Genomic DNA, 19,665 nt, shown 5'->3' on the forward strand with positions numbered 1-19,665 from the left:
CAATTCCAACCTTTAAAGTTGGCTGTGACCACCCAGGGAGATAAAATTGAGAACGCACCGAGCACAGTGACCAGTATGGAATAGTTGTAACCTCCCCCCATCTTCCTAAAATGACAGCTTCTCAATTCACTCTGGGCAGCACCCAGTTCGAGCTGTTTGAATTCCCACAAGCCCACAGGAGCCTTTGGTGGTACCCCAAAATGGCTGGTTTGAATTCTTCTCAGAAAGTTAGGTTCTTTGTGCAGCCCAGTCTCTCTCTGATTATAGAGAGCCCTTAACCGCTCCCAGGTCCCTGCCCTTCCTCCTCACCTGCATCTCTAAGGCAGGCCATCTTGGCCTGATTACCTGGGGGTGGTAGCCTCTTTCAAACCAAGGAGAACTCTTGCACGTTCACCGTTAAGCCGATGCCTGATGATACTGACTTCATTTTTTGGGTGAAGCCCCAGAACAAAGGATGACGGGATTTCAGAGGTACCTGCAGCTGGTTCCAGGCTGTTCTTCATCTGCCCCCAGCAAAGAGAGTTGATGAACTTTTGCTCTGCTCGCCTTTTGCTAATCAAAACCCCAAGCTGCTAGGTCATGCACCATCACAGCTAGCCCGGCAATGAAGAGTTGACATTTTCAGAATGTGGGGCACGGGCTTTTGTGATCCTTGGACTCCTACAGTGGGGCCTGAGAGGGTTTCTGGGAAATCCAGGTGGCTGGCATGGGATCTCTGGAGCTCAGGCATGTTAGAACTGGTGGGCCTCCTGCAGAACAGCAGAGATGGAAAACTAGGATGTGACGTCAGAGGAGATTGGGGTCAAATCCCAACTCTGCTCCTCCCTTAGCTGTGTGACCTGGAAAAGCGATTGAGTCTTGTTACATGTCAGGGTCTCTGCCTGCAAAGCAGGATCATAGCGTCCCCTGCCTCATAGGTTGCAGTGAAGATTGATTGAGATACAGTATGTGTAACATACTTAGCACTAATGACATGCGGAAAACAAATGATGTTATAACCATTGTTATTCTGTAGCAAGTGTTGGTTATTAGGAAGACACTACTCAGGGTCGCTGTTATTGTCCATGGGTTGTGGACTGCACAACCCCAGGGGCCACCATGTTCACAGACTAGCAGTCCTCACCTCTGTGCACTTTTCCCTCATGGATTAAAACAGGCTCAAAGATCCGAGATATTGTAAGTTGGGTTCCCCCAGAGACAAAGATGTGAACCTTGGTTTGCTTGGGAGGTGACCCCAGGATGCACCTATAGGGGAGTGGGGAAGGGAGACGGAAGGGAGGAGCCAGTTCAAGGTCCTTTACAAAGCAGGTCACTGCTAAAGGCAACTGAAGCTTCATCCCCCCGGGAGACCCTGGGAGGGAGTGGAGAGTGTGCCTCAGAGGTGTTCCTCTGGAGGGGCAGACACCCGCAGGATTTGTCCTCCACTCCTTCCCCTCACCGCTGAGGGTGGTTCCCAGGGACACTGACTCCTCACAGGCCGAAAGCAGAGTCCTGCGTGTTTGCTGTAGGTCGCTGGCAGCCTGTACTAGGATGGTGAGTGTCAGGGGCATATTGATGGGGCACTGACAGCGTCTTCTGCATAGGATCCAGCCACTCTCCATATATTGTGAACAAGCGATGGAGAAAGAAATAGGAAGAGACACTGACAGTCCTGGCTAGGTCTCGAGCACTGTCAATGCCGTCACATGGACTCCCACCCCAACCAGCAAGGTAGATAAGATGATCCCAGGTCGATAAGATGATTCCCACCTACAGATGAGGAAGCCAAGGCTCAGGGACTAAAAACACCTGCCAAAGACATAGCTAAGTAAGAGGCGGACCCAGGTCTTTTTGAATTTAAAACCAGTTCCCTTTCTCCTGGGCACCAGAGCTTCTGCAAACAGGAAGTTTTCTCACTGCTGTGGAACTTCAAAACCCTCCATAGCTCAGAATAGTGTTCAGAAGGTGGAAGGATCTGGCTGGCCACTTCTCTTCTGTTTGCAGACAGGAGAGAGGAGAGGGCCCCTCACACTGATGGGGAGAACCAGCTGACCCATTTTACAGATGGTGGAAGTGAGGGTAGAAGGATTAAGTGTCTCGACTGCCATGCATATCCTCGGTGCCCTGATGATCAAGCCATAACAGAGAGTAACCTGCAGAGAGAAACAGCCTTCAACGTGCTCCCCAACCCCTGGGAATCCAGCCTTTCTGCTGAACATAACGAAGCCCTCTGTGATCAGGAGGTTTCCTCCCAAAAGCAGAATGGGCAGGACTGTAGGAAGACCCCACATCCAGCAGGTTAACCGCTTCTGGAACCAACTTCCCAAACCTGTTCCCTTCCCCACCCCCACCCCCAGCACACACCTTGACCAAAGGGAGACTCACAGCAGTAGCTCCTGGTCGCTCTCTGGCCCTTTAAGACCTCCGAAAACCCTGCCTTATTTGGTATTCAGGGCACTGAGCTCAGCACTCCTCTCTAAGCTGGGAGGGTCAGGAACTCATTAGCAGATGCTTAAATGTCAAAGGGAGACCAACCTCCGCAGAGCTGGGCTTAGGAAGTCTTCCTTCCTCCCCACCCATACAGTCTGGCCTCCTGACGTCCAGGCTGGCCGGAGGAAATCCCAGGTGGAGATGCCAGGGTGGGGGTCATGACTCCTCCCCTTCCTTTCCGGAGAAGTCTGAAGGCAGCCAGCAAGGAGACAGAGTCCCAGACCGTTGCCTGCCCTTCCACTGTACTCACAGCCCAGGAGGCCCATTCCTGTCCGTCTCTGAATGATCGATCCACCCCATGTGCATGGCTCCATTTTAGAGATGAGAACACTGAGGCTCCGCGAGAAGAGCACACGTGCCCAAGGTCAAAGGGTGAGGAAGGGTGGAGCTGCCAGTGTGGACATCTGGAGGTACAGATGCTGCATGGGAGGGAGAGAAGCCAAGTAGGGGCCAGAGCTCGTGTCTGCGGCCGCTGGTCTCCCGAGGGCCGGGCAGCGTCTCATCGCTGACCAGCGCCGGCATCTTGCTGAGCTTTTCTGTCCAGTGAAGGTTCGCTTGCACTGGCTTCCTCCCCGTGCTCACTCTGCACGGCTCCTTCTTGAGCATGTTCCGTCTTCCTCGGGTGACTGGTGGACACACAGGGCCTCCCTCTGAGCACCCAGGCCATGGGACAGGAGACTGTCCCATGTCCCCCGTGGGGCACAAGCAGCGTTCAGTGTGTGAGGATTCATTTGGGGGAAAGTGGAAGCTATCCTGTACAGAAGAGGCTCACTTCATGGTCTAGCCCCCCACTCCCTGCCATTTATATGTGGGGAAACTGAGGCCTGGGGGACCACACGGGGAGTCTGCAGCACCCTGACCGCTCCAGCCACCAGCTCCACGGCCGCTGCCTCTCAGCCGCCCGGAGCCAGACGTGGGGGGGGTGGGCAGTGGAGGAGATAGCGCTGAACAAGCCCGCGGCTTGTTCTGGAAAGGAACCGTTTAACCAAATTCCAGATGTCTTTGCTAGATTGGCCTCCACAATGAACAACTCCAGGCTACTAGGCGCCAGGTGGTACAAATGATCACTAGGGTGCCTTTGACAGCTGAAAGTGAAAATGATCATTCCTAAGCACCCCCTCCCACCATCTTCCTGCCCAGGGGAGTCATTCCTTATCCTGTACTCTGCACATTTCACACGCGCACACACACGTGCGCCCACAGTTGTCGAGAGAGGTATATGGTTTTGCGACTTGCTTCACTTGTCCCCAAGGGTGGACGTTTTGTTTCTGAAATAACCCTCAGTGAGTGTTTTGCCGATGGCGGGTCCTCAGCTTCTCTCGTGGTAAAGCCAGAGCTGACTGTGGACCTCGCAGAGTTTTCAAGGTCCATGAGGGGATGGGGGTCAAGTCCTCGGCAGAGTGGACCGCACATAGTAGGTGCTCGATACACGCACCGCGTGTGCTCCTGGCTCTGACTCGCTGTCCACCGGCGCCCCTTGTTTCGTGTGAAAGCCGTGCTTCTCGAAAGGTACGTCCAACTCAAATTCGAGAACAGCTCACCCCAATTTCAAGCGGGCCTCATGAGCCTTCCCATACATTTGATAGGGCCTTTTTTTTTTTACTTTGCTTTTATTACATTAAAAAATACGTATTCACTGTAGAAAAAAATGGGGCATTTTACAAGATGGGAATAAAAATTGCCTATAATCCTACTCTTATCAGTCAAGCATTCTCCAGAGAAGCAGAACCAGAAGGAGATTAGATAGATGGGTAGACAGACAGACGACAGAGGGAAAGATGAGAGGGACGTTTGTATTTACCTACGGAGTTGGCTCACACGGTTGTGGAAACTGCCAAGTGGAAGCGGTGGGGCCGACCGGCAGGCTGGCAAGGCAGGCAGGAGTGGATGCTGCAGTCTCAAGGCAGAAATCCTTCTCTGAGAAACCTCAGTGTTGCCCGTAAGGCCTTCACCTGATTAGATGAGGCCCACCCACTACTGTGAAGGAAGTCTCCTTAAAGTCAACTAGTTGGGATATTTCCAAATTGGGTTATTATAAAGGGAGTCCCTCCCATATATCAGTCCTTTGTAGCTGGCAGGTGCTCAGCACGGGTGGGCAGAGACTCCCGAGGCCCAGGGTTTCCCCCTAAAGTCCCCCTAAAGTGGATGATGGAAAGAGAGGGCTACCCTGGGGCTGGGAGGAGGGGCGGGCAGGCCTGGGCCCTTTGCTTCCGTCCATCCTCCCATGGCCAGCCTCTCCTGATGAGATGATGTAAACCCTCCCTGGCATCTCCCATCTCCCTGAACGGGGACTTGCCATCGTTGAGAATGAGGAAGTAAGACACAGCAATGCTGACAAAGAAAAGGGGATAGTGTGGCCAAGCAACAACATCTCAGTGGCCCGGCCAGTGTGGCTCAGTGGTTGAGCGTCGACCCATGCACCAAGAGGTCACCCGTTCGATTCCCGGTCAGGGCACATACCCAGGTTGTGGGCCCGATCCCCAGTGGGGGGCATGCAGGAGGCGGCCAATCGATGTTCTCTCTCATTGACGTTTCTATCTCTCTTTCTCTGCCTTCCTCTCTCTCTAAAATCAATAAAGAAAAAAAAATTATCTTTAAAAAGAAAAAGAACATCTCTGGCCTGGACAGCTGACAGATGCCAGGGTTGAGGAGCACACTGAGTCACCTAGCTCGTTAGTCTCCCTTTGCTTCTCTGTGTGATCTTGGGCCAGGCTCTCGCCTTCTCTGGGCTTTCCTTTAAAAGTGCTTCCACCAAAAGGAGGCTCTCCCGGCCTAGATCTGACGGCTCCTTTTCCTCCCGGCTCTCCAGATGGCAGCGCGGTCTTCCGAGGCTGCTTCCGCAGGCCCGACAACCTCTCCCTGGCCTTGCCCGTGACGGCCGCCATGCCAAACATGTCCGTGGACAAGTGCGTGGACCTGTGCACAGAGAAGGTGAGACGGGGCTCCAGGAGGGCCCGTGTGGAAGGGCTGGAGGAACGGGATGCTTGGCTGGAGAGGGGGTCATGACTGTGATCCGTGACGTGGGGAGGGTGGGCCCGTTCCATGGAGATCCGGCGGGTCGGAGTCGCACAGGGTCAGTTTCTCTCCCTCTGAGGAAGTGAGTTTGTTCCCATAGCGAGAAATGCTCAGGAGTGAAGGTGACATTTGAACTGGGCCTAAAAGCATGAGTAGAAGATTGCAAAGTAGAGGCAAGAACAGTCCCACCTTGGGACGGAGTGAGTTCTCCATCACTGGAGGTGTACAAGCTGAGCAGGGCAGGCATGGTGTCCAGAACTTGGAGCACTGGATTACAGTGGACTGGATGATCTGTGGGTGCTTTCTCAGCCCGAGACCCTTGAAGGCTGACTGTGTGGTCCTCCTCCCTAGCCAGACAGTGAACTCCACAAGAGTAGGGGCTGTGCCTTAAATGTTCTGTGCCCCACCCCTGACTCCCAGCACGGAGCTAGGCACATCACTGGCGGTGATGTCTGAGGGGCTCCATTCTTTTCTCAAGATGAACTAAGTGCCCTGGCCGGTATGGCTCAGTTTGTTGAGCATCATCCTGTACACCAAGGGGTCGCCAGTTCAATTCCTGGTCAGGGCATATACCCAGGTTACAGGTTCAATCCCTGGTCAGGATGTACATGGGAAGCAGCCAATTGATACTTCTCTTTCATATCGATGTTTCTCTCTCTCCTTCTCCCTTCCTCTCTCTGAAGTCAATGAAAGCATTTTTTTAAGAGAGAGAGAGAGGAGCTAAGTACACGAGGGTCCAAAGGAGAACGCCCCTCCCCTACCACATGATTGCCATTTCATTCATTCACTCAGCTAATATTTAATGAGAAGCTACTTTAGAAAAGGCCCATGCTCCGTGCTGGGGATGCAAAGTCAACAGCTCTGGTCTCTGTCTGAGGATGCTGGCATTGCTGGGGGTCTGCCCGCGGCTCCCCCTGGCTGCTCTGCCCACACCCTAAGTCCTGAATGCCCCACCTGCTCTGAGTGCTCCTGCTCCGCTCTTGCTGTCAGAGGCTCCTCCCCCGTGAAGCCCCCTCAGGAAGATGAGAGGCTGCAGCATCATAGAGGCCTCTGCTTACTCGGCAGGTTCTCCGTTCAGCCCTCTGCCCCCCAACCCCCGGGTGGCACAGGTCACCTCTCACAACAAGGCTAGGGGTCGGGAATGTTCACCCCCATTTCACAGATGGCAGACACCCAGGCTCAGACAGGGGAAGTCACTGCCCAAGCTCACTGCACAAGCAAGTGGCAGAGCTGGGACTGAGCCCTGGGGCTGATGCCAAATCTCTGCTCTTAATTGCTGAGCAACCCCAGAGACGCACAGAGAGGCTTCCCAGAGCCATTCAAGGGCAGCCAGGGGCCATCAAGTCACCAAGCATTTCCCAAGTGCTTGCTCTACTCCTAAGAGGCCCTGAAAGGTCGGGGTGAGGTTCCCAAGATGAAAGCTTTGACCATCATTTGGTCCAGCTCTCTCTCTCTTGGGCAGGAATTCCCCCCACGACCTGCCACGGCATGCCCTTCAGACGGACATTCCTCAGCCCCTGAGGGTCCTCCAGGGCTATAGATCAGCTGGAGGGGGAGGGAGACAAACACACGTGACACAGTGAGGTCACAGGGCAAACCAGTGCAACAAAGTGTCAAGCGGTTAAACTGCGCAGGACTGGAGGGGCTGTGGGCGGACAGGAAGGCCCCTCTGCAAAGCTCCTCCTTGCAGCTCTCTCTTATCTTCTTAGGGGCCAACAGAGAAGCCGAGGGGACGGAGGGGGCAGGGGACAGAGCTGCAGTGCCAAGGGTGGAGGGTCTGAGGTTCACAGTGTCACACGAGGCTCCAGTGTGTCTCGGCAGTTCGGAGACATCCTCGAGGCTCACGCTGACCCCCCGCTCCGCAGCTGGGAGCTACACTTCATATTTAATATCTGCTAGGAAAGAAGCCAAACCTACTCCGGCAGAACTCACCGGCCCCGCCTTGTAGGTGCCACCGTGGTTTGTTACCAGATTCTCCCCGCACCGGCTTCCGGAGGAAATTCAGCTGTAGGTCTCACACAGAAGCAGAGGGGACAAAGGACAGTCCCCTGCCCTGCGAATCCCAGGGCCACCCTGCTCCCGCTTCACTGTGCCATAGAACAAACCGAGCAGTTAGCAGCCACACTGCCCACAAAGACGGGTCCGCAGGGCCGCGTCCTCTCGGGCTGACAGCGGATCCCGACAGCCTTCCCCCGCGGGGCTTCCGTCTGCCGGCCGGGCATGGACCGCGTGGCTTGCACACCGTGAGAAAGGCATTTCTCCTTCAGTTTCCTTTCAAGGCCTCCGGAGACAGCCCCTCTGGGTGCTGACATGTCGTTAACAGCTCTCTACCCTCAAGTCATCTCCCCTGTTCAGGGAAAACGGAGCGGACAGGCTCAGTGTTGGCAGGCAGAGCACTAGTGAGAGTTCAGCTGCGCGGTTGTGTGTCTGGGGTCACGTGTGTAGCAGGGACACGGGGAGCCGTCCTTGCCCGCCAGTAGTACTTGGGGGAGCGATACCAAGTTTCCTTGGAAACTTAAGTCCCCAAAGGTGAGTTGGCTTCAAGGAAACAAACAATTACATATAGTACAGGGAGAAGACAAAGAACATGGGCACCGTGTACGGTGGTGGGTATGCTAATGAGCTTGACTGTGATGATTCATTCACCACGTATGCATATACCAAGACATCACGTTGTACATCTGAAAGACACGCTATTTTTGTCGGTTGGGGACACCTCAATAAAGCTGGAAGAATATAGTAGTGCAGGAGGTACACAGAGGGGGCCACCTGGTCAAAGTTGGGTTCACTAATGAAGTGTGGGGCCCCTCACGTTGCGGGAGGGGTGGAGCCGGGGATACGAATATGAAGCATGTACGTTCAGAGTCCGGCCGTCCAGGGACTGAGCGGCTCTCCTCCTCCTCCTCTCCCACTCCACCCAGGAGTACCCGCTGGCAGCCCTCGCGGGCACTGCCTGCCACTGTGGCTTCCCCACCACGCGATTCCCCCTCCACGAGAGGGAAGACGAACAGCTCTGTGCCCAGAAGTGCAGTGCGGAGGAGTTTGAGAGCTGCGGGACGCCCAGCTACTTCATCGTGTACCAGACGCAGGTGCAAGGTGAGCGGGCCTCCAGCAGACCCCGACTTGCTTCGGCGGCTCCCTCCGCAGGCGCCCCATCACACAGCCCCTACGGGGCAGGGCAGAGGGCAGGGCTGGTGACCCTGGATGGGCCGCCAGGGGAGGGCCCCAGGCGAAGGGTGTTTCTATCCCTCATACTGAGGACCCCCTTGGTGGTTTTTGTTTTTTTTCTTGAAATGGAGACAGTGACACTGAGTAGGTAAACATCCGGGCTGGGAGGAGACCTGGGTCTCCAACACACCCTCTGCCTGATCCCGAGCAAGTCGCTTGCCCTCTCTGGGCCTCAGTTTCTCTCTCTGTAAATTGTCGACTTCCAAGGGCCCTTCCAAGTCTAGGATTCTGTAAATGTATCTATAAATGTGTCTTCTCCTCTGTCTCAGTCACCTTTCCATTTCTCTCCTTCCCTCGCTAGAGGAACCCCACTCACTGGTCAACTTCTCTTCCATCTCTGGGGGCTGCCAGGCTTACGGGGCAGGTAGCAGTGGTGGCACCTGGGGTTTCTCTGGGACTTTCTCTGGGCCAGACTCAGCGTAGAGTCCTGCATCTTCTCACTGAACCCCTCAGCCCTCCTATTAGGTGGGAACAGTCATTGTGCCCACTTTATAGGTAAGGAAACAGAATATTTAAGGGACTTGCCTGAGGTCAAGCCCTTTATAAAATTTCTAGATGAAACCCCCACACATCAACCCTGTAAGGGAGGACCCATTTCCCCCTTTTTACAGATGGGGAAACTAAGGCCCAGAAGAGGTTCCATCATGTGCACTGGGTGGAACGGCTGGGAAGCAGAAGGGGGGGGACTCACACCCAGGCTTCATCTGTCCCTGTCCCTGCCCCTTCCACTGACCCCTGCCCGCGCCCTGCCCTTTGCAGACAACCGCTGCATGGACAGAAGGTTCCTCCCAGCCAAGTCCAAGCAGCTCATCGCTCTGGCCAGCTTCCCGGGGGCCGGCAACACGTGGGCTCGCCACCTCATCGAGCTGGCCACCGGCTTCTACACCGGCAGCTACTACTTCGATGGTTCTCTCTACAACAAAGGTGAGGAGGCTGCCCGGGCGCACGGGGAGGGCATGGGAATGAGCACCCGCCGTGCCTGCTCAGCTCGCCCGAGCATGTTTATCCAGACCTGCTCTGTGCTTGGTACCTTCTCTTCCCGTGTATTCCACAAACATTTCCAGAGCACCGTGTCCCGGGGACCGCACCTGCATCTGTTCAATAATGGACAGTTATCAGTACCCACCATGCGCCTGGCACCTTTTCTCCATTTAAATCACTGCAGACGCTCCTTATGCGCAGGTATCTCTCCACAAACATCATTGACCTGCTGTACACAGAGGTCCAATAACTAGGTTCACTTTGGGGACATTGATTGAGTCCCACTACGATTTGTCAGGTGTCCTGTCTACATCTAAGTCAATGACATCTGTCATGTGGCTGGTTTATTTTCACTCCGTTCACGGATGTTTACTGAGCAGTGACTGTGTCCTAACATGCTTCCCAGGCTGTTTCCCAACGGGCATCTGTGGAGCACCAACCGTGTGCCAGGCATTTCAGGTGGCTTCATTGGCATGGATGTTCTCTGGGCCACCTACTCGGTGCCCAGAGCTGTGCCAGGTGCTCCGTTTTATTTATCCCCGCACAGTAACCCTGGCAGGCAAGGTATTGACACCACTTCCACGATATGAAAACTGAGGCTTGGAGAGGAGAAGTTACTCGCCCGAAGTCACACAGATCTTTTTCAGGGGGCCGATCAGGGATTGCACCCTCGTGTCTCCCACTTTCGGGGCCCACATTCATTACTTCACCACACAGGCAAGAAATGCTTGGGTTTCTTGCTGGAAACCTTGGACGAAATGCCCTTGGGGCGTGAAGCCCTCTCCCAGGCATGGCATGGGGTGGGGGGCACCAGGGAAACAGGAGCTTTGCCTGGGAGGGGTTCTGAGTCTCCATGTGTCTGCGAACCAGATGACGGCCACTTCTTGGCTGTGTGACCTTGAACAAGTTACTAGACATGTCCTCTCACAGTGAGGTCCTTCTCACGGTGATGGCAGAAGCACACAGAGTGAACAGAACACGTGATGCACCTTGACACTTTGGCAGAGACCCACTTCCACCCTCGCCCCATCGGCCAAGGCCAGTCCTGTGGTCATGCCCAACACAGCGGGCTGGGATGTGGGTCCCTCCCAGGAGGACTCCTCCAGCGCGTCGCTGTCAGGCCCCTCTCGTGGCACCTGTGCATGAGTATTCCTCTCTTGTGGCCGTGGCCGTGGCCGTGACTTTACATTCATCCGCGTCACTGTTTGAGTAGCCTGGCCTCAGAGACAGGCTGCCACGGCCTCCCTTCCTTCCAGCCCAAGTCCACGGCCCAGCAGTTGCTACCATCGGCCAAAAGCTGTCTGTTCCCCACCAATTCCACGCCAGAAAGCGCCGCCAGGGGCGCTGGGCTGCTACAGGTTAGGTCCTAAACCGTCCTATTTCCCCTAAAATAGTCCGTAAAGACCCCAAAGAAGGGGTAGCTCGTTGTTAAAGAGTTGCTGACTTTACACCCATCAAACTCTTCACTGGCTCACCCTCCTGCCAATGATCAGGTTCCTGTGGCCCAGATTAAGAACTGGGCAGATGGTGTGGGGGAGAGAAATACTATCTACAGCAAAAATAAATAAAACAGTAAAATCCATGCATCTTTTTGCAAATCATTGTATCCCTTGTCCCCACCACAGTGCCTGGCACATAGTAGGTGCTCAATAAATAGAGTCAATGAAGTGAATGTCCAGGGGCCCGGTAAGGGGCGGGGCGGACTTCTTGCCTCCCCAGCTCACCTGCCCTGCACCCCCCCCCCCATGGGAAGGGTTTAAAGGTGAGCGGGACCACTGGCGCAGCGGGAGGACCATCTGCATCAAGACACACGAGAGCGGCCAGAAGGAGATTGAGGCCTTCGATGCGGCCATCCTGCTCATCCGGAACCCCTACAAGGCCCTCATGGCAGAGTTCAACCGCAAGTACGGCGGCCACATCGGCTTCGCTGCGCACGCGCACTGGAAGGGCAAAGGTACTGCTGGGGTTGGGGGAGGGGGTGGGGGGAGGGGAGCGGCCCTGGGGTGCAGAGGGCAGTGCACTGGACCAGTGCTGTCTCCTGCCAGGAATCAGAGAGAGAAACAATGAGAGAGGGACCTCTATTGGCCGCCTCCTGCACGCCCCCCTACTGGGGCCCACAACCCGGGCATGTGCCCTGACCTGGAATCCAACCGGTGACCACTTGGTGCATGGGATGATGCTCAACCACTGAGCCACACCGGCTGGGCGGGGAGCGCATCCTTGATGGTGCACATGTGAGACCCCAGTTCCTCGGCTTATAAAGGAGGAGGTGCTCTTCCCACACCCACCACGTCCCCCCGCATCACCCTCTGTGAATCAGGCTGATACGACTGCACAGTGGTTAAGGACGTGGGTTGTGGAGCACAACCCCCCCCCCCCACACACACACACACACACACCCCAGGGTCACATCCCAGCTCCATCACTTCCTGGATAAAGCTTCTCTACCTCCCTGAACTTAGATCATCCCATCTGGGCAGCTGTAAAAATCTAACCCTGTAAGCCACTCAGCCGCTGTGATCCATGATGCATTATGGACGTGGAGATCCTCAATATGACTTGATTGGAGAAGGAGGTTCAAGAGCCCTTTCGTGGGACTCAGGGGACCTGAGTGCAGACCACAGTCCGCGGCTGAGTGGCCCCGAGGTTACCTACGCGGTCCTGAGATCACTTTAATGAACAAGCCCGGCAACTCTGGGATGGGAGGTCCAGACAGGTTAAATGATCTGCCCCCTGGTCACAACTGGGAAGTGACAGCATTGACCCCTACCCACCAAACTTCATTAAGGTGAGCTGGGTTTGGGATTCCACTCTGATGCTTCTTAGCAGGCAGCTGCTCTGTGGATGGATGTCTCAGTGCGGGGTGGGTGGCAGCCAGGGAGTGCTGAGAACTTTGAAGTCTGACCCAGCTCCTGCCAGCTTGAGTACCCTTAACCTGACGGGGTCTCAAAAGCCCAGGTCGAATATTACCCAAACCTCCATCCCAGTAAAGAGAATTACATCAATGAGTATTTTAACCCCCCACAGTTAACCCATTTTATAAATGGGCCAAGCCAAGTTCAGGGAGGCGAAGGAACTTTTTCACGAAGTCAGGGGAACTGGGGTTTAGATCTGGAGTCTTCCTCCAGATCCCATGCTCTTAACCAACCACTGCTAATCCCTGGTAATGGCTTAAATGAAATATGTATGGATGGGAATCACCCAGTTTAGAGCCCCTGTAGCCTCCCCACCCCCCAGTTCATCCAGGAACCACTGTTTCAGCCTCAAGTCTGGGTGAGTGGGGGTGTTTCCTTCTCCACCCCACCCTCCCCCTGGCTCCCAGCTGCTCCAAAGCTCTGGTCCCTCCCCGGAGAGGACGGGAGCCTGGCAGGATGTTGTTGACGGGCAGTCCACCAATCACACCCTCCGCAGTCCACCAATCACACCCTCCGTGTTGATGTCATTGATTAAAACCCTCGGGCCTGCCCCACCAACTGTGCCCTGGGTTTCTGTTCACCCATCTGTCCTCCCTCTCAGCGAGGGGGCGAAAACCTGGACAGGTGGTGACATTTGTTCTCATTCCCAGGAGTAATGAGGCCTCTGAATTATTTATTTGTGGAACAATCGAAAGTGGGCCCTGGTCAGGGCCAGGCTGAGAAGTCTGCAGATGTAAATGGCAGGAGCCTGTCCCGGGAACAGACACTCTGCCTGCTGAGCTGGAAAGGACCCGAGAGATCACTGATCCCAGGGGCCCTCAGCCCGGAACCCCCAGAGGAGGGTGGGAAGGGGCCAGTGCTCAGGCCCTGCCTGGGCCTTTACCGGAGCAGAGCCTGGCATCGGCACTTTTCAAAGCTCCCTGCTGCTTCCAGTGTACTGGCAGGACTGACAACCACTGATGCTTCCTCTATAAGTGGGGAAACTGAGTCCCAGAGAGTCAGAGATCTACCAAGGTCACTCGGGCACATGATGGCTGGATTGGAACCCATCTCTCCACCTCCCAGGCATCCTGCTGCCCCAAGTGGAAAGGGAGGGCTCTCTTGAGAAACTCAGGGGGGAGCAGACACTTAGCCTTCATTATCTTATTTAAATCATCTGATCAGCGAGGAGGTAAGAAAGGTGGCCATATCGTCGTAAAGTTCTGTTTCACAGGTGAGAACACCTTCCCGAGAAGGAGTAAGCCCTGTGGCTGAGGCCCCTGGTGTAGCCTGAGCTGAGATCCCAACCAGGCGTTAGCTACCGGACTCTCTTAGCTGGGGTGTCGCTGGCCTTCTGGTGCATTCAGAGGTCCTCCTCTCCTGGCCTAGCCCTTGTCTCGGGTTCAGACAATTTTAATTCCCGGGAGTCACCTTGCCTCTTTAAACCCAAGGAGAAGAGATGCTCAGGACTGGCTGAGCTGAGAGGCTTCAAGGGGGCGGGCTCCAGCACACACATCTCATGTTGGGGGTCTGGGGTCCCCACATTAGTCTGGAACTGGTGGGCGACCTTCTCCCAGTGTCGCCTCCCAAGCCTGACCCAAGTCCTCAAGAGCGGTGGTGAGAGCCTTCCCCAGAGGGCCCAAGCCCACAGCCCACCCAGGTCTTTCCTCGGCTCTTTGCGAGCATCTGGCACCGGGGCTTGAGACCCTTGCTTCCAGGCCCAGCACCAGCCACGTCAGCGTCACTTGGGAACTGGTCAGAAATGCAGACTCTCAGGCCCTACCCCAGACCTGCTGAATCAGAACTCTGAGAAGGGCCCCGTGGTAGGAGCCCTCCAGGTGTCCCCACGCGCTCACGCTGGGGGCAGAACCATTGCTTCCAGTCCTGGCCGTTCCCTGGGGCCAGTGACACCGACTTCACCTGGGAGATTTTTAGGAAAACAAATCACAGCCCCCACCCCAGCCCCGCCCCAGCCCCGCCCCCTGCCCAGGCTTCCTGAGTCAGAATCTGCATTTTAACCAGAAGCTTCATGCGAAAGTTTGAGGATCTCTGCTTTCGGCGCCCTCGGCCCAGAACGTGAGCGTCGCCGCCCTCAGAGCAGAGGTCACCCAGCTGCTGAGCGTGTCCACCCCGCCCTGGCTGTGTCCCCTCCCCGTCGTGGCTGGGTGGAGGTCCCTGGAAGGCAGCACCCCTCCCCCGCTGGTTCCGTAACGTTAATTTTACAGTGTCCCTGGAGCGGGTCCAAAGCAAAGTTTTATGTGAAATGATCCCACAAGGTGAATTGTCCTGCATCTGTTTAATGAAACGGAGACCGTGTTTAATGATTCTGTGGGGAATTAAATACCGTTGAGCTGTTAATCCGGCCCCAGTTCCTCCCATCGACAGGAAGGCGGAGCCAAGCGGCCAGCCCCGGCCCCGCCCCGCCACGTGCGGCAGCTGCAGGGAAGGAACCGGGCCGGTTACCTGTGGTGCCGGCTCAGCGCGCCTTTATCACCCATTTGCAGGCAGCAATCACTTACCGGAAATCCTGAGCTAATCAAAACTTTTGTTTTTGATTTGTATTCTTCATTCCAGTGAAATAACGAGGAGCTTCTAGTGAGAGGTCTGTGCCCTGGGGGCGGGGAGTTGGGGGTGCTCTGACCAAAATGATGGGGCTCATGAGGCACCCCAGAGATGCAGGGGACCAACATACAAATAATCGTAACAGGAGCCAACGTTTATTGAGCATCTCCGATACCCCAGGCCCTGTGCCAGGGCGTTGGCGAATCTCATTCCATTTCATCTGCACAGCATCTAGGACCCAGGTCTAGCACAGTCACCATTTTGCAGATGGGTAAACTGAGACTCAAGGAGATTGATTAGTATCCCCAAGGTCACACAGCTAATGTGGAAGGAGCTGGGTTTTGAACACAGGCAGTCTGACCACGTGTTTAGACAACATCTGGAGAGAAGCATGCCTGAGCTGTTCAGACCAGGAGCTCTCAAAGGGTTTGTTAGGGGCGCAGGAGCCAGGCTCAGTCTCGGGTAGACGTGGTTCGAATCCTGCCTTGGGTACACACTGTGTGGCCTGGGACAGGGGGCTTCATGCCTCTGAGCCTCCTTTTCCCTGTGTGTGAAATGAGGCTAATAATTCCTACTCTTCGGGCTCCTGATGGGCACAGCATGAGATAATGCCTGGGAATCGCCCAGACACACAGTAGGTGCTTAGGAATGTAGGTTCCCATCCCAGGGAGGTTTGCTGTCAACAAGGACGCCATGTCATCCCCATCCCCCCTGCATCCAAGGCTAGGTGTATACCAGCTGGGCACCCCAACCTCCATGCAGAATGCCCCTTCCTTTTCTTTGAGGACCACCCTGCGGCCCTCTTCCAGCAACTGCTCGTGATGGTCAGAGTGGCCAAGCCTAGAAACCTGGGTCTGTGTGTCACTGGGTGACCGAGGGCCATCCCCATCCACCCAGCTTCTGCCATGGGAGCAGCAGTTGTCCTAATTCACCAGGGGTGCTAGGAGGTGACTCAGGAGTGGGGAAACTCTTTTTAAAAAGGGGAAAAAAAGGAAAACAGACTATGCCCATGCTAAATTTTCTTTAATCACCAGATACATCTGGTCTCAACCCATTATAACAGTATAGGCCCAATTAGCCAGATATGTTGTAAATAATCTATTTTTAGAATTAAAAAAATATCCTTATCACCAGCGTCGATATTTCCCAGGCCTTTGTGGTATTCCGGCGGGGATTCTGGGGGAGCAGGAGCCCCTCCAGAGTCTGATGTCTTCTGGAAAGAAAAGGAGTCCTTTATCACACTGCAACTTGGCAACTGGGAATTTCAATTTTGTTCAACAGCTATTTATTGAGCCCCCGCTGGGTGTGAGGCAGTGGGAGGAAGTGGGGGTGAGGCTGCTGGAGCCTGAGAAAGTTCAAAACTTGGAATCAGGCAGGCCTTGTCCGGATGGTGCTTCCTGGCTGTGTGACCTTGGGCGAGTCATTTCACCTCTCTGAGCTCAGTGTCCTCAATGGTGATAAGTGAATAGGAGTCCTTTCTTTTCAGGGTTGTCGTTAGCATTAGTTGAGATCATGGGTATCCACCACCCAGCAAGGAATGAGGATTTGGTTCAGAACCAGCTGGGCCCCCCAGCCGGGCCTGGGAGATTCACTGATGCTTGTTCAATAAACATTTCCCTCTGGAGGATGTGCATGGCGTTGTCCCTGTGAAAAGCAGTGGGTCTGGCTTCAGGGCTTCGATGGGAGGCTGGAATCCCTTCCTCTGTCCCCAGCACCCTCCCTGGCTCCCCTCTGTAAGTAACGGCTTCTATCTAGTTCCAGCAGCCCCAGGGCTGGCTGGCTGGCTTTTTGAGGTCCTCTCCAAGGCTCCCCAAGGAATTTCCCACGTTCTGTTGTAGCCTGACTTTCAAGTCAGATTATCCCAAACATACCTTCCCAATTTTGGTGACAGTCCATCCTGTCATTTTACCAGAGCAAGATAACAGACAAATAGCAAAAAGAAACAGCACCTGATTCTTTAATAGAAAGTAAGGAAAGGCAGAGTAAGAAAGTGTAAAGATAATGTAATAATCTGACTTAACTATGCCCTGCCCACCATGTGGAGGAGACAGATGATGCACATGGAGGGTACAGAGGGGACTGGGAAGCCCAGACAAGGCACCTGCCTGAGCCTGGGGAGTCAGGAAAGATAACATAGTCCCTGAGACCAGAATAATCGCAGTAGCAGCGATAGCCAATCTGGGGACAGGGCAGCACTTGCTGTGAACAACAGCCCTGTGACTGTCCTGTGAGCAGATGCTCTGACCACACAGGATAACTTACTACCCAGAACAACTGTCACTACACAGGATAACTTGGTAGTGAAAAGCCCAGACTTTGGAGCCAGACTGTTTGGGTTCAAATCCTGACTCTGCCGGTTATTAGCTGTGTGACCTTGAGCAGTTACTTAACCTCTCTGTGCTTCTGTTTCCTCTTCTCTGAAATGAAAAAAAAAAAAAAAAATGACAGTGTCTGCATCATTGAGTTATGAGAATAAGTGAATTAATGGCTATGATAATGTTTGCTATATTATATCTGAACATAAGTATGTATTAAACACATTTCATTTAGTTTATTTAGATGGTTTCACTTTCATACTCAATTACCAAAAAATAGCCAGTGCCATGAGATAACTTCTGCATAAAATTGCCAGTCAACAATGTGTTAAAAGATAAGAATAGAATAACATACATTTATATATGAGTCTGGGCCTGGCATGTAACAGACACTCAGCATGTTATCCCCAAAGAGAAGGAGGAGCTGGGAATATTGCAGCAGCAGGGCGGCACGGAGGCGGGAGAAGTCAGGGGAGTGTGGAGATGGGTCTGAAGGGAGTGAGTGGTGGTGGTGGTGGGTGTGACCCAGGCCACTGCCCTCTGACCGCGTCCTGGGAGCCCCTCCCCCCTGACTCAGCCCCCCCTCCTCTCTCCGCAGAGTGGCCCGAGTTCGTGAGGAACTACGCCCCGTGGTGGGCCACTCACACGCTGGACTGGCTCAAGTTTGGCAAGAAGGTGCTGGTGGTGCACTTTGAGGACCTGAAGCAGGACCTGTTCGTGCAGCTGGGCCGGATGGTCCGCCTGCTGGGCGTGGCCGTCAGGGAGGACCGGCTGCTGTGCGTGGAGAGCCAGAAGGACGGCAACTTCAAGCGCTCAGGGCTCCGCAAGCTGGAGTACGACCCCTACACGGCCGACATGCAGAAGACCATCTCCGCCTACATCAAGCTGGTGGACGCGGCCCTGAAGGGGCGGAACCTCACGGGCGTGCCCCACGACTACTACCCCAGATGATGCGTCCGCTAAGGAGAGGACTCGAGACCCCGGGGACCCCCGCCCATCTGACCTCTCTTTAGAATGGGGGCAGTCCCCTTGGCTGCTGTTGGCCTTTAATGAGTTTCCTGCATGACCAAGGGCCTCAGAGGAAGAGATGTCCAGGCCCAGCCCACCTGCTCACAGCCCCCTTTACAGACGGAGGAGGCCACTGATGGGGGGCTTCCAGCCACAGGGACACTCCTCTGTCTCCCACATCCCTGCCCCCCCACTCTGGTTCCCCTTGGGGAAGGGAGGGCTCATGGGTGTCCCGGAGACGTGGGCGCCTCACACGGGTGCTGAGGACCTCAACGCAAGAGCTAAAGGGACTGTCGCAGAAAAGTAGCCCCAGTTGCTCTGCCCTCCTGGGCTGAGTCCTCGTCGCCCCTGCTCGCCACCCGAGAAGCAGCGGCACCAGGTTCGTCAGGCCACTTAGGTTGGAAGCAAGGTTGCCCCGAAGTGTCTCTGGAGCATTAAGTTTCTGGCATTCTGGGTGGGCGGTGCTCACAGGAGGTAATCGGCGGCACCAGGTGGGGTCACTGGCATCATGAGCCCACCCCCGGGTCACACGGCTCCTGAGAAACTGCCTAAGGTCGGAATTCTGCCCTTTTCCTCCCCCCACTGGATCCAGGAGGCGACCTTGGGATCCCTGATCCCACCTCCAGGATTCTTCAGGCACCAACTAACACAAGGACAGCAGCATGCCACGGGCAGGGTCTGAGTAAAAACCAGAGTCCCAGAACACACCGCTCCTCTGTGGGGTCCAACATACTGATCTAACACTGCCTTCGGACCCCCCCCCCCATGCGTCCTTCGCAATCCAGGTGAGAGAGCAAAGGTGCTCCCAATCGTGTGGAACCAAACCCAGAAGAGACCCCCGCTACCTTCCCAGACCATCGGACCCCCCATGATCACAGTCCCCAAGTGGCAGCTTCTCTCGGGAGTCCTTGAAGGGGCTGCTCTTCACTTTCATACGGACGCTGCTCGCTGAAGCTGAGACACCGAACCAAAGGATTCCTGAGGACCCGAGTCCCTGATCCTCCCACTAGCAACATCGATCCAGGACCCTGCTGTGCTCCCGACCTGGGGGGCCAGTAGCTTCGCTCCCAGCCCACTTCTGCGCTCCCGCACTGTCCCCGCCACATAGATGCAAAAGCCATAGTCACAGCTCTTTGCTATTTTCTCCGGGGCAACCCCTCCCACCAAACAGCCCCCCTGACGCCTTGGGGTGC

General features: G+C 55.0%; 1 protein-coding gene across 1 annotated transcript in view; it reads left to right on the forward strand.

Annotated features, from left to right (window-relative positions):
• The window catches only part of WSCD2 (WSC domain containing 2), a 38,361-nt gene extending 19,753 nt beyond the window's left edge, over positions 1-18,608 (forward strand). Inside the window, exons 4-8 of the mRNA XM_036276968.1 lie at positions 5,279-5,400; positions 8,406-8,580; positions 9,472-9,636; positions 11,447-11,647; positions 18,063-18,608. Of these exons, the coding sequence (XP_036132861.1) occupies positions 5,279-5,400; positions 8,406-8,580; positions 9,472-9,636; positions 11,447-11,647; positions 18,063-18,415 (1,016 nt within the window). The 3' untranslated portion in view covers positions 18,416-18,608. The remainder of the gene's footprint in view (positions 1-5,278; positions 5,401-8,405; positions 8,581-9,471; positions 9,637-11,446; positions 11,648-18,062) is intronic.
• The last annotated feature ends 1,057 nt before the right edge of the window (positions 18,609-19,665 follow it).

Source organism: Molossus molossus, unplaced genomic scaffold (assembly GCF_014108415.1).
Source record: "Molossus molossus isolate mMolMol1 unplaced genomic scaffold, mMolMol1.p scaffold_m16_p_22, whole genome shotgun sequence".
In the NCBI taxonomy this organism is placed as follows: domain Eukaryota; kingdom Metazoa; phylum Chordata; class Mammalia; order Chiroptera; family Molossidae; genus Molossus; species Molossus molossus.